The sequence below is a fragment of the Ovis aries genome, chromosome 3 (genome assembly GCF_016772045.2).
Source record: "Ovis aries strain OAR_USU_Benz2616 breed Rambouillet chromosome 3, ARS-UI_Ramb_v3.0, whole genome shotgun sequence".
Classification (NCBI taxonomy): domain Eukaryota; kingdom Metazoa; phylum Chordata; class Mammalia; order Artiodactyla; family Bovidae; genus Ovis; species Ovis aries.
The window spans coordinates 60,973,305-60,988,211 of NC_056056.1; the positions used below are offsets into that span (position 1 = coordinate 60,973,305).

Genomic DNA, 14,907 nt, shown 5'->3' on the forward strand with positions numbered 1-14,907 from the left:
TCCATTTATTTAGTTTTGTTATTTCTATCACTCTAGAAGAGGGATCAAAAAAGATACTGTTGCAATTTACATCAGAGTGTTCTGCCTATGTTTTCCTCTAACAGTTTTATCAATACCCAGTGTCACATTTAGATCTTTAATCCATTTTATTTTTGTTAGAGTATTCTAATTTCATTTTTTACATATAGCTGTCCAGTTTTTCCAGCACCGTTTATTGAAGAGACTCTTCATTGTATATTCTTGCCTCATTCGTCATAGATTAATTGACCATAGGTGCATGGGTTTATTTCTGGGCTTTTTATCCTGTTCCATTGATCTATATTTCTGCTTTTGTGCCAGTACCATACTGTTTTGATTACTTTGTAGCTTTGTAGTATAGTGCGAAGTCAGAGTGCCTGGTTCCTCCAACTTCATTTTTCTTTCTCAAGACTGCTCTGGCTATTTGGGGTCTTTTGTATCTCCATACACTGAAAACCACAAAACTGTCACCATTTTTGCTTCAACCATCAAAGGTAACCCAGAAAACTTGAGAAGAGAAAGAAAACCTATTCCATTTACCCATGTTTTTACTTTCCGTGCTCTTCCTTCCCGATGTCTCAAGGTTCCATTTTATTGTTTCCTTCTTGTTTAGAGAGCTTTTCTTTAGTCATACTTCTAGGGCAGGTCTGCTGGTGAAAACTTGTTTTACTTCTGAGAATGTCTCATTTCCCCTCCCTTTCTAAAGGATATTTTCACTAGAACTCTGGAATGACAGTTCTTTCAGTCCACGAGAAACGTGCTACTCACTTCCAGGTCCCCTGGTTTCTGAGGAACTTGCTGCCATTCTGTGTTAAGACATCACCACCTGGAGGAAACGAGTGTTCTCTCTGGCCCATTTTTAGGTTCTTTTCCTCCAGCTCTAGTTTTGAGTCTTACTGTGAGGTCTTGGTGTAGACTCTTTTGGTTTTATCTTATGTTCATCAGCATTTTGAATCTGAGCCTTTACGTGGCTTTGCCAAAGTCAGGAAACTCTCAGCCCTTTTTCTTGGAACATTTTTTTCAGCTCCCCCTTTCTGTCCCTTGTTCTTTGAACATATTCCATGAAAATCATGGGGAAGAAAGTTGAAGGAATTAATCTCAGAAGAGTTCTAGATATTAGCCATAAACAAGGTGAGAGAATTCTGGAGCCTGGGGCTTTGGGGTTCTCCCAAACGCACTACACAGCCGAGCACCATGGAGCTCCATGTCTGTGTGCTTTCCTTGGTGACCCCGGGCACTACCAGTAGTTCCCCAAAAAAGGTGTGTCACTCAGTTCAGGCCAAAATAATGACAACTGAATATAAGAAGCTATCCTCAGTCCTCTCCCTCTCACACCTTAACACTCCTACTCTGCATGACAAATACAACAATACCACAGCCCCTCTGTGAGCCCAGAGATTCTGACTGGAAAAACAGGTCTGATTAAATCATACATCCCCAGGAGATTCTGAAGGACAGACAAGCCGAGGTCACCCTGGTAAGTATGGAAACAAGCACAGTGCCCCGAGTCGTGCTTTGATCCCTTTGATGCCCGTGCAGGATATGCCACCACCACGCAGTACCAACTGACTCAAAACTGTGTCGCTTTACCTGTCTACGTGTCCTCCCATTTGTTATAACAGGAACTGAGAAAAGGCGAACACGAAACTTTGAAAGAAGTCTTAGTGAAAGTGGAAGTTCTCAGTTTCTACAGCACAGGTCGGTAATGGCACTTCCTTTTCTCCATCTGGTCTGTGCTCCCAGAGAAGGATACACAGTGACGCTAACCTTGGTACACACAGCAGAGAACACTGTATGCATAGTTTCAGCCCACATCCATGCATCACCTTACATATTATACCAACCTGGATGTTTACAGAACTTTCTTTAAAATCAAATCCACCATTATTTTTTGTAGCCATTCAATCTTTAACATTAAATTCTCTAATATTTTTCTTAACATTCAAAGATGCACCATGCAAAGTAGAAAACCAACTGTTAAAGTGAGCTTAAATTTCTTTTTTTGTTTTTTTAGCCTTGCAAGAGCAAGGCCTCAAAAAATTGGGTACACACTCAGAATTGTTCCTCTTAGAAAAATTAGTAAAAGGCAGAAGATTTATATTGTCTGAAGAGAAACCAGAGTATGAGTTTCAATATTTTATTAAAATAGCATATTTAACAACTGTTAACCAAGAATATTAATTTTGTCCCACCCACCCCAACCCCATATGCAGCACAACACAGTAGTGATTTCAAATATCCTTGATCGTGGTAACAAACAGAAACATTTCAAAGTCAAGTTTGCAACTAAAAACTAGACCTTGGAAAAATTCTGCATTAGAAGAAACATCACAAGGCTCTCGAGCAGAATTCTTTTCTCTGCCTGAGAATTAATGCAGTATGCCACCCACCTGACATTACTGCTGGTCTGCTTTTTCTCCTCTATGCATAGAATAACGTCTCATTTATAAGTACCCACTTCATAAATAAATCGGCATTTTCACCTCATTTAATGTTCCTTTTCAGCTTCACAAAGAAACCAGTAAATAAAACTGTCGACGACAGTCACGACATAGGCTCTCACAGCAAGATAAAAAACTTGAAAATATGCAGAGATGCATCGACGCTATTTTACATAAAAAGATTTTAAAAAGTGCAAGGCAAAATCTGCAGTTTTTTAGGGGAGTTTTTAGGCACATCCATTTCTTAAAGCAAGCTTCAGTATGAATTCCAGTTTTTTTCTTCATGACACCTGTTTTAGTCTTTCTTTAAAAAAAAAAATACATCCTGTCAAGTGTGAAATAGGGCATCTACGGTCCCGAAAGGCGAGGTTTTCAGTTATGGCGTGTCCGTCCTTTTTTTATCCTTGCCGGCTTTGGTTTGGGGATGTACTGGTTATTTGCCTGGTACTCAAGTTCTTTCCGGAAGTAGTGGATGGCTTTGTTTAACCCTTCCTCCAGCGGGACCTGTTTAAAGAGAGGGTGAGGATGAGGGGCAGCCCCGCCTGCATGGTGCACTGGACCACCAGGTGTGCCCTTCTCCTTCTCAGGAGTCTCCACGGAGGAAGATGCTCAGGAAGGCAGCCAGGTAAGAGCCACACGCCTGACTCTCCTGGGGACACCCACCCTCTGGACCTTCACCCCTGGGGACCTGACACCTTCTGCTCTGTCACCACCCCCATGGGACCCGAAAGCCTCTGCATCATCACCCACCCCTCCGGGGACCTGACACCCTCTTCTCTGTCACAGCCCCACCCCACCCCCTCACCCCCTCACCCCAGAAACTGACACCCTCTGCTCTGTCACTCCCAGGGAATCGAAACCATATGCACCTTCACCCCTGGGGACTCTTCACCCTCCGCACAGGGACCCGGGACAACCACTGGGCAGCCTCATAATGTGGAGGCCGCCAGAGCAAACACGGAGCAGGAATCACAGCAGGTGCCCACACTGTGCAGACACCACGAAGGACAGGGAAGCAGCAGCCCAAGGGCAGCCCACCTGGAGAACCTGGGGGACAGTCAGCCCGGGGAACGGGGGACCCTCACCCCAGGAGGAGGGCAGTCTGCTCAAGGGGCAAGGGACCCACACCCAGGGAGCGGGGGCAACCAACCCAGTGGGGACAGATGAACACACGCTCCGGGTGGGGGGGGGGGGCGGGCGGGGGGGCGGCAGTGAGCCTGGGGAGAACCCAGACCCCAAGGAGAGGACCAGTCAGCCCAGAGAGGACTCACAGCCCAGGAGGGGGGCAGTCAACTGGGGGGAAAGGGGGTGGGGAGGGGGACCCAGGCCCAGAAAGGAGAGCAGTGAGCCCTGGAAGGACAGTCAGCCTGGGGGATAGAGGGACCACAACCCTAAGGGGGCCAGTCAGCTCAGGGGGAAAAGGGGACCCAAACCCCAGGTGGACTCACTGAACCCGGGGAGATGAGGGGCCCATGCCCCAAGAGAGGGGCAGTCAGCGTGGGAGGACATGGCGACCTTCACCCGAGGAGGGAGGCAGTCAGCCTGGGGGTATGCACTCCTCAGAGATGGGGCACTGAGTCCCGGGGGGACAACCCATGTCCCAGGGAGGGGGGCAGCCTACCAGGAGGAGACAAGGAGAGCTTTGCCCTGGGGCGGGAAGGAGACCTTTGCCCAAGGTGGGGAGCAGTCATGCCCAAGAGGGGTGGGGGACCCAGGTCTCAGGACAGGGTCAGTCATTCCCAGGGTCGGGGGACAGGGGATTCTCATCCCAGGAAGGGGCAGTCAGCCCGGGGAGGACCCAGGCTGCAAGGTGGTGGGCCATCAGCCTGGCGACTGTGGGACCTTCATCACAGGAAGGGGCATTTAGCCCACAGGGTGTAGTCAGTCCGGTTGGGCCAGTCAGCCAGTGGGATAGGGGACCCACATCCCAGGAGGTAGGCAGTCAGCCTGGGGGACCCTTGCCCCAGGGGGGCAGTCATTCTGGTTGAGGGGGGGCCCATGCCATAGGGGGTGGGAGTCAGCCTCTGGAACCTGGGGACACCAGGTCAAGGGCATAGCACTCCTGGCTTGGGGAGCCACACTGGGAGGCCGAAGGCCTTTAAGAGGGCAGGAAAAGCTGGGAGGTCCGCAGTTTGCAGGCTTTGGCTTCTCATTTGCCCACCCTGCTTGACCTTGGATGAGGTCAGACAGGTAACGGACACCAAGTTGGCCCCCCTCACCCATGATACCCTGGCTGAATGGACGGCCAGACCCTGCAGGGCTACTCAGTTCTAAGGCTGCACTGTCGCCCCCTCAGTGAGGCTTTTCAAGTGGAGCCAGCGAAATGAGACCCTCGATGGCAGATGCCCCAAGAGTCCAGGTCACAACCCGTAACGGAGGAGGAAGGACACAGGCCTGGAGAGGACCCTGCCAGGGCCACCCCACTCGGCAGTGCCCGTAAAGGATTAACATGGGGAAAGGCCTTCTCCAGGGGGCAGCGATAGCCCCGACCCCATCTTACCACTGGCTCCCACCCCAGCATCAGCTTTGCTTTCTTGATGTCTGGTTTCCTTTTCTGGGGGTCATCCTGGGCTTCAGAAAGAAACTGAATTTCACTCCCACTGCCTGAATTTAAGAAGAAAAAAAAAACAGAATCAGGAACCACTGAGGTGTGATTTTTATACACCTGCACAGGAACACAGATGCAAGTCAAGTCCCACCTGCACGGGAACACAGATGCAGATGGTGTGATGTGTCCAAGTCTTCTCACTCTGACTCCACAGGCCTGAGCCACCCTGAGGTGGGTGAGTGGGCAGGCCCCACACTGACCACCACCCTCAGCCAATATGGCCCACTGCCCACACTCCAGATGCGCCGACAAGCCATCCTCCAGGCATGAACACCCTACCAGAGCCCCTCGCCTGCAGTCAGGCTGCCTAATGAGCAGCATGCAGGGGAGTGAACGTGGGCCAGCCCTGGCCAACACCTTACATGGGCCTGCCCACTGACACCCTACAAGAGCCACCCTGAGCCTACACAAAGATGTCCAGCCACCCTGGACAGACCACATGCAGAAGGACGGGAGCCTGGCCGGTCCAGCTTCCTTGCTGGGCCCACACCCTGCCAGCCAGCGGAATGAAGCCATCCCAGCGACCGTTGGCCAGGCCTGCAGAGGGAGTTCCCACTCCAGAATCTGGAGTGAATAGAACAACTGCTGTCTGAAGCCACTGGTGTTTGGGGCTGGGTGTCACACAGCCGTCCTCCTGGGATTTAGACAAACTTCTCCACTTCAGCGTGAGCACGACTCTGAAGATCTGGTCATGTGCAGGCTCTGCTCCGGGACATGTGGGCAGGTCTGTGGGTCTGCGTTTCTCACAAGATGGTGATGAAGCTGCTGGCTGAAGGGCCTCACTCAGGGTGCCAGGGCCCGGGGTCCAAGGTGAGCTTCCCCACTGGGGAAGGGTGGACAGACCCCCAGTGGAGACGCCAGGTAAGGATGTAAACAGAGGCTACTGAGATTTCTGTCTCAGGAAGACTACCCCGTCCTGTCCGACTGTCCAGGCCCACATCTTGCTCACGCAGTTTAGCCAAACCCATTCCAATCTGGTTGTGTCTGAAACTCTGATTTCCTGATCGACCGTGGGAAGCAGACTCTCCTGAGACAGGCTCCTGGGAGCCCCAGGATACCTGTGACAAAGGGCACAGCCCGTGGACACCAGCAGCCCACGGACAGCTGGAAATACACAAACTGCTCGTGGCTTAAGAGCACACCCTCTCTGGAGCCACTCCCAGCATCCACACTGCCTGCCCGCTCAGCCAGGCCTGCACACGGGACCTAAAGCTGGCCACCAGACTGTGTCAGGAGCACACAGGCCAGCGCTGCCCTCCTGCTCCCTGCAGTCCTGTGCTCGTCATGGCCAGCATGTGGCACCAGTCAGCGGTCACCAGTGCAGAAATGCTGACCACGTCACATCTCAGGCACCGGGGACAACTGGACATTCCCTCTACACAAAGACCTGATGTCACCATAGGGACCCAAGCCAGCCCCTTCCCCTTCATCTTTCCATTACTTAAAGCATCTCAAAACAGTGGGGCGCTCCTGACCCAGTTCTGCTTCCCATCCAATTCAGTCAGCGAGTGTTAACCATGCACTTGTCCAGACAAGGTGTTACTAACTGACAGGCCAGCTTCACTCAGGGAGGCCCCGTTCTACTCACCAACGAGGTTTTTGATGAGCTGAGCAAATTCTAGGATGGTGTGTTCTTCTGGGTTCCCCTGAGGAGGAGAGGGTCTCTGGTTAGCAGTGTCGATGCAACAGGACGCCACCACCCACGTCCTCCGGGGTGCCTGCAGGCTCACGAAGTCACTGGACTCCCACCTCCGTGAGGGTTCCGCAGGAGGCACAGCACAGCTGGGGGCTACACTATGCCTGTCCCCGCCTTGGCCTTGGTCGGGGCCAGCTAATGGGGACACGTTCCCTGTTCCAGGTACACGATGGTGTCCAGGAGCAAAGGTTCCGTAACAGCAGTGTTGCTAGGCAGGAAAGCCTGGTTCTGCCAGCAGGTTCCCCCGGGACACTCGATACCCTGATGGGGCACCATGCTCACCACCTCGGTAGTGAAGACCCCTGAGCTCAGACACAAAGCCCAGAAACAAAAGGTATTCAGAGATGTGGGCTTCGGGCAGCCAGCAGGAGAGACAGGACGTGGCTGAAGGTGAGCTGACTTCTGGGGGGTTTGAGGAAAATCATTTTCTCCTTCTCTTCCTCCCCTATACCTTCTAGCAGCCTTAGCTCCTTCCGTTCCTAGTACTGCTCATCCCATCATGACAGACCACCATGAAGTCTGGCAATTGAATGTCCTAAGTACTCTTTGTTCTCAATCTCCTAATTTCCTCTGAAGCAAGAAGATGACAGAGGCAGGCACGGGTTTTTTTGTTTAACTGCTAACTCATGTCCGACTCTTTGCGAATCCTGGACTGCAGCCCACCAGGCTCCTCTGTCCACGGGATTTTGCAAGCAAGAATGCTGGAGTGGGTGGTTATTTCCTTCTCTAGGGGACATTCCCAAATCAAGGATTGAACCAGCATCTCCTGAATTAGCAGGCAGGTTCTTTACCACTGAGCCACTGGGGAAGCCCCTCGTACCATAAATACATGGAGATTTTCTGCCAGCAAGAACCAAACACGAGCTGCTCTGTAGAGAAGCATATCCTCTGGCATAAGGGGTGAAAGGCTGGAGGAGACAGCAGGATAAACCACCTCCCAACCCTTCCAGGAGTGTCTGGGGCTACAGGAAGCCAGACATAAAGCTGTCTAAGGCGGGTCTGGGCCTGCAGCCCTGACAAGGGAGGGAAACCATCCTAATCCTTCACTTTCTATGTCCCTGGAAAGCGAGCTTTATAAAGACTAGCTGCGGGAAAAGAAGGGGATGACAGAGGACATGGTTGGATGACATCACTGACTCACATGAGTTTGAGCAAACTCTGGGAGACAGTGAATGACAGGGAAGCCTGGCATGTACAGTCCACTGGGTCACAAAGAGTCAGACATGACTGAACTACTGGACAACAAAACTGCACGATACATGACGGAGAAAAGATATACTAACACCCCCACAACCAGAAGAGGCTTTGTGAGCTCCAAGACCTGGCCTCCAGGTGGATGGAGTCAGGTTAGTGTTTATTATGCGGTTCATCCATCTGTTGCAGACACCTTACATCTTGGCAAACTCCTGTTTCATTCTGTTCTATGATTTTTCCTCTAGTGCTGGTTAAGTGGCAAACAGGCGCATGGGCTAAGCTTGCTGACAGCAAGTGAACCACAGCAGGAACTGGACTGCTAAGTGGGCAGTGGGGATGGACTCACCAGGTTGACGGGGCTGCTGACGTTGCTGTTCATGAGTGCCACAAGGCCATTTACCAGGTCACTGGAAAAGAGGGGAGGCCACTCAGGCGCCCGCTGATGCCCACAGGTGTGGTGCATCAGACACAGGCCACCTCCCGGGAGGAGAGATGGGACATCAGAGTAAAATCCTGCACGACAGAGGGCGTGGAGGATGCTCAAGTATTCTAGGAGACAAGGTAGTGCTAGGGAGCTGCCTTCTGTGGGCAGGTGTAGGTAGACGACTGGACAGGATGGGTGCTGAGAGATGGGGCTGAGTCCCCTACGCTGTGTATTTCTGAAACTGTTTAACGATTAAAAAGTAAAAGTAGACACACATCCGAAAGAGATGGTGTTTATGCAAGTTTCTGAGGAAAGACGATGTTTAACGTGAACCTAGGTAGTTGACCCATACGGAAAAGCAGATGATTTAAAAAAAAAAAAAAAAAAAAACCAAGCTCCCCTGCAAAAAAAAAAAAAAAACCAAAAAACTCCAGTATGTGAGTCCTATACTGACAAGTCAGATAAAGCAGACAACCCTGAGCATTAAAACGAGTTCCCTAGCACTCTGGGCCTCACCTCCACCCCAGAGCCCTCAGCTCCCAGAGGGGACGGTCGGGGTGTCTAGATGCTGCCAATGGACCGTGAGCGACTGGGCCATGATGCGGACTGTGAGGAGGCAAACTTCCCCTTACCAAGGTTTGCTTCTTATTTATAGAACCATTAAAGAGTGGTTTTGTCAAAAAAAAAAAAAAAAAAAAGTGCCTTTGTAAAAATGACACCTCAGTGCTACGTAAGCACAGGCTAAGGCACTCCCCAAGCTGTGTTTCCGATGAGGCTGTGGGGGTTCTGCACACGCAGCCACTGGGAGCCTCTCCTTCCTCCTCCATCACAACCAGTAAGGAGCACGTTACTGTGCTCACCTCCGAAAGAACATCTTCATTTCCCCCTCTCCTTTAAATCAAGGGGAAAAAAAATCGAGGGGAGGGGGTTGCTATTTAGCAAACACGATTTTCTAGGATCTTGTTTACAACCAGTGGGTGTTTTGGGAACATGCCTGAAGTCCACTCTGCTCTTGCAGATCAAGCACAGATGCAGATAGACACTCGGTGACCCAGGATGTTTCCTCTCTGCTAGAAACGAACACAGGCCCCTCCATCACTATGGCGGTAGTGACCACATCCCAACTCCCCCTCTGATGACACACGTCTCTGCCTGTTTGGAATGAAATTGAAAGCTGCTGTTCAGTAGCATCCATGGGTTTTTAACACTGAAATGGAGGGGGAGTGGTCCCCATACTAAGCTGGAAGGTGATAGCATCATGTAATCATTCGGTGGAGGTAGAGATGAGGCATGCATCTTTTATGCAACAAACCATCCACTTCTAAGGTCAGAGTTGCATAGATCATATCCATTTAACCTGAAGTTCTTTTAAAGTGTCATTTTGACAAAGCTACTTTCTAAGACAACACTGCATTGCCTCTGTGATGGGGTGAGGATGCAATCTGCCTACGAGAGCACCAGGCACAGACAGGACAGGACATCAGCGCACAGGCCACCCTGAGACCCCAACAGTCACTCAGAGACTGTGCCATGCTGCTTCAAGGCAATCGTGGATTTTGGAAATGGGTAACTTAGTTCAGCAATGCAAGGTCCCGACACTGTGCCTTTTGATTAGTAACTGTGAAGTAGAAGAGTCTCAGTTTCTATAAACTAGCTTATTTAAAACAGCCTAGCCCTGGTGAGCTGACCATCTTGGCCAAGCCTTGAACAACGTAGAGTGGAGGCCAGGGAAGCTCATTCCCCAAGTTTGGGGAGGTCGGGGAAGCCTCATGTATCAGGGCCCAGTGACCCCAGAAGCAAGACCAGCAGACAGCAAAGCCCCATGAAGAGATATTCTGCCCAGAAGGTCCCCAGCAACACTCCAGTGACCGCATCAAGGTCTCTAAAACACCAGACACTGGTGTCTGGTCAGTAAGGGGCACATGGGCTGTGCAGGGTGGGCAGCAAGGCGTGTCCTGTCCTGGCTGGGACAGAATGCAACCCACGTATCACGTGATGCTTAAAAGACTTTAACCATCAGCAAAAAAAAGCATCTGAGAGGCTACTTTAAATGATTTCATATCTGATTGATGCCTTTGAAATAAGAATGTGTTTTGATTGATGTCTTGTTTACTGTACAGACTTTGGAATATTCCACGAGGTGGTATGGCTGGAGGAGTCTGGGAGCCTTGATGAGGCTGTTGGAGAAGATTCAATGTGACTAAGATGCCAAGATCCCTGAGAAGTGCGCAGAGGGGTGGGGGGGTGGGATGGAGATGTTTCACTAAAGCAGGTGGTATCTGATGCAGACACACCCCTCCCCCCAGCAGTCCCCACACTGACACAGACCTCGCCCATTCCCTCAGAGTGCATGGCTCTGAGGTCAAGTGCCCTGACCTGGAAACAGGCTGCTAGGTTGTGCTCAAATCCCTTCTTAGAATATTTGGGCAACAAAGTGGGCCAGTGACAAGATGGTCTCAGGCACTTTGCCCTCCTGGCCAACATACTAACAGGTGTGAGAAAAAAACACTGCTCATTATATACATTTACTCACAACGTTCCTCTGGACTGAATGTGAAAACTCACAAACACTTGCATGGAAAAAAAAAAATCTATAGTGGTTACATGTTTAATTTTTTCTCTCTTTTAAGCCAGGCAAAAGTTAGGGTGACTCCCTGGGCCGGGGTGGGGCTGGTGGCTACCTGCCTCCACTTCCCCTGACAGCACCCCCGGGGTGGCCACAGGGCACCAGGAATGGCGTTTCCTAGTGCACAAGGTACCAAAACACACAACTAGCATGTGCCCAGTGATTCAGGACACCACAGAACGATGCAGGACTCACCACCTCCTGGCACGTGGGAGAACAGTCTGGAAGATGTAACTGCTCACACAGTAACTCTTAGAATCTAGACTGCACTGTAAAACTTGTCACCAACCAAACTGGCTGACAAAAAAGCTAGATTTAGGAGGATGACCGAGAAAATGTAAATATTACCTGCGAGATAATTCAACAAAGTTATTAAAAATGCCTTTAACTGCGTGTAGTTTTGACACCACACTCCTTGACAATATGACACTCGGCCTTATCTTTCCCTCAATGATGACGATCTCGTCCACCCAGGAGGCCGTGTCCACAGGGTCTGATTCCAGCATCTGCGAGCCTGCTGGATGCAGAGGCCAGCGCCTCACCAGGCTGACCTGGAGCCCCCGGGGGGCCGGCAGGGCCGGTGGGTCTGCCGACCAGACACTAGGGGGCAGCAAGGGACCAGCATGTCTGACCTCCGCTCACAGAGATCCCAGGCACCCACGGAGGAGCAGAGCAGTCAGTCCAGCCCGAGGCGGAGTAGCTCACATGGGAGCTGCGCCCGGAGTCTTACCTGACGTACTGGAAGGCCCTCGTCTGCGATCCAGATCCGTACACCTGCGGGGAGATGACAGTGAGGGTCCTGAAACCGCAGACAGGGACCTCAACCCTGATGCCCTCGGGATCCAGAGGCTGCGGCTCCAGGCCCTGCCAGGTCACGTGGGAGAGGGTCCAGCCCCCATGGATGACACCCCAGGGTCCTACTGTGGGAAGGCGGCCACCAGACCTGGAACCTCCCCCAGAGGCACCTTGAGGGGCCCTGAGTTCAGAGACACCCCTCCCAGGGGGAGGGGCCAAAAGCATGTAGAGGGGTCTTCACAGGCAGACCCTGTGCCCAAGGCACCAGGGTGTCTGTGGCTGGGGACAGGGTGACCTGAGCCCGTCCTCAGTCACAGCTCCCAAAGGCTCCCTCCCTCCCTCAAGGGCAGCAGGGACATGGGACTCAGGGCCAGCTCCCCTGGATGGGACGCCCTTACTCTGAGCCCTCCCCAGACAACATCCCCACGCCCGCCTGCTGGCCACGCACTGTGAGCGGCTCCCCCTGCAGAGCCTGCAGGATGAAGTTGCTGACCACCCGGCCATCATTCATGTGCATTCGGGGCCCGAAGGTGTTGAAGATCCTGGCCACACGCACTTCCACGCCCTCCTGCAACAGAGAGAATGTGAGCCCCATGCCTCGTGGCTGCTCCTTCTGGATACAGGGGTCTTGCCCTGCACACACGGGATGTGTGTGCTCTGTAATTAAGCCTGGAGTCTGCAGAGTCACCCCAAACTCACAGGAGCCCCTGGTGTGAACACACTGCAGAAACCCGAGGCAGTTAATCGGGGCAAGAGGAAATGATGGGTGTACATTTTTTGCCCCAGGAAATAAGTATCTATTTTCTCAACAAGCATCACGCTATGCATCTCTTTCCCAATCTCTTTCACATAGTTTTGTGTGAATTCATCACTCAACAGAGATTTAAATGTCAGTGAATGTTTAATAGCTGATTTGAAGGAAAGTAAGACAGCACTTTCCCCTGGGAAAGGACCACATTGTACCTACATCCCCTCTGTTCTGCTGAAAAACTCTTCTGTTTAGTGAAAAAATAGACCACCTAGCACCTGATACAGGCGATCAGCTCAATGCCTGGGAAGATACACGCTTAACACTGATCACAGCAATGGGAGTCCCACGTGGTGAGATTGTACAACTTTCACTCTCTTCTGCACGTTGTTTCCAACGTTCCTATTTTCATTACAATCAACATCTATTACTTCTGTAATTGGGGAAAACACACTTTCAAACATGTAATCAGGAAAGTATGTATTTTTTAAACCCCCAAAGCCTTCTGCAAACTATTAATTTCACAGGCTGCTTTGTCAGTGATAACTGTTTCTATCACCTACTCTGAAACAGTGAACTCTTAGAGCAACCCACCAGACAACAGACATGTGTCTCCTGGACTGAAGGGCCCCCCCACCAGGAGCAGGTGAGGGCTGTGGAGAGTGGGGACCCACACATGCCCCCAAGCCCACAGGGCAGGCCTTGCGGGGGGGCACTTCCAGACAGCTGGGACGCACTGCTCACCTGGGCAGACACAAGTCCTGGGGCAAGTGTGCTGACCAGAACCCACAAGTTACTTGGCACTGTTGGCCCAGACCCCAGTGTCACAAAAACTGCTGAGCCTATGTCCACGGGCAACTCCTAGACCGGACACCAAGACAGGGATCAGTCTGCACACTGTCCCCAGGGGGATGCCCACTGTCACCCTGCCTGCCATGTGACTTCTGCACACAGGCACCATCATCTGCTCGGGTTCTCGGTGGGCAGCCCTGGCAGGCAGCATCTGCAGCAGATGCGTTGGGCAGTGAGTGACACCTTCTGAGGGCCACCACCCAAAGGACTCCCAGTGGGTACATTACTGTACAGATTTTCAAGAGAGTGTGACTCTCTCAAGACCTGTGTGTGGGCCACAGGTCCTGGCATACAGTCAGTGCTCAATAAATGCTGGCTATGCTGCTACTAAATACCCTCAGTTATTATGAGCTCATCTCTTAATATGTACACTTACAACATTAAGTTACACTACTAATTTTTTAACAAAAACTGAAAGTTCAACAAAAATGACCTATTTGTGCACCATCTTTATTTAGCTCCGAAAAGCCAAGAAATACTCCCACAGACTGAACACAAAAGAAAACAGCCTACAGTCTACAAACTTACCACCCAATAAAGTGTAATTATGTCCCCTCACGCACTTGAGTTAGTGTTCTTAGGCACCAATACACAGAGGCTGTTCCTGGGAGAGACCGGTTTAACTTTTGGTGTCAAAATACTCTGGGCTCAAAAATGATACAGGTAGCACTGACATAACTACACTACCCTGTAAAACAGACGGCCAGCGGGGAGCTGCTGTCCAGCACAGGGGGCTCAGCTCGGTGCTCTGCGATGGCCTGGAGGGGTGGGGTGGGTGGTGAGGTGAGGTGAGAGAGCCTCAAGAGGGAGGGGATATATGTACACGTAAGGCTGATTCACGTTACTGTACAGCAGAAACCAACACAAGACTGTAAAGCAATTATACTCCAATTTTAAAAAAAGATGATATAGGTATGTCTTTTCTAAAACTGATTAAAATAAATGAATAATACAAGAGAAACTTTGAAAGCGATTAGTTCTGCCAAGAAATATGAAATATGCAGAAAAATGTAAATACCTACATCAGCACAAGGTTGTTCTGTGGGTCTTCAACACTTGTAAACGTTAAAAATATAAGGGAAAAAAGGCTCTGGTAATTGCACCCCCCTCAAAAAGAAACAAGTGTTCAGGGCCTCCCAGCCCAGCCCTGAGTTCTTGGCACTGGGTACCCAGGAAGCGCCCACCCCACTTTGCACAAAGCCCATGGCCAACTAAGCTCCAAATGGGCCAGGATGATGAACCCTCAATCCAAGGCCGCTCCCAGGATGGACGCCTGCTAGTCTCTCAGTCCTCAGAGCTCTCGGTCTCAGAGGTCTTGTCTCTCAGTCCGAGAGAGAGAGGCCTCTCTGTCACAGAGGCCTGCCCTGAAAACACCTGGCCACAGTCATCTACCTACATGTCCCTCCAGTAAAGAGTATGTCAGTGAGGACCCCAGAGCTGATCAAGCACAGTGGATGGCCTGGACATCTCTTTGGTGTCTGCACAGCCTTCAGGTGGGTGGGACA

The 14,907-nt window shown here is 51.1% G+C and overlaps 1 protein-coding gene and 1 non-coding gene across 3 annotated transcripts in view; both read right to left on the minus strand.

Moving 5' to 3' along the window:
- Positions 1 to 2,030: 2,030 nt before the first annotated feature.
- Positions 2,031 to 2,142, minus strand: LOC114114293 (U5 spliceosomal RNA). The gene has a single exon (XR_003589115.2). It is a non-coding gene; the product is annotated as a U5 spliceosomal RNA (small nuclear RNA).
- UXS1 (UDP-glucuronate decarboxylase 1) overlaps positions 2,142 to 14,907 on the minus strand; it is a 56,634-nt gene continuing 43,868 nt past the window's right edge. For both annotated transcript variants that reach the window (XM_015094365.3, XM_015094363.3), the window contains exons 10-15: positions 12,251 to 12,370; positions 11,738 to 11,781; positions 8,304 to 8,364; positions 6,656 to 6,713; positions 4,960 to 5,063; positions 2,142 to 2,963 (exon numbers count right to left, since the gene is read on the minus strand). In XM_015094365.3, coding sequence (XP_014949851.2) covers positions 2,832 to 2,963; positions 4,960 to 5,063; positions 6,656 to 6,713; positions 8,304 to 8,364; positions 11,738 to 11,781; positions 12,251 to 12,370 — 519 coding nt within the window. In that variant the 3' untranslated portion in view covers positions 2,142 to 2,831. The remainder of the gene's footprint in view (positions 2,964 to 4,959; positions 5,064 to 6,655; positions 6,714 to 8,303; positions 8,365 to 11,737; positions 11,782 to 12,250; positions 12,371 to 14,907) is intronic.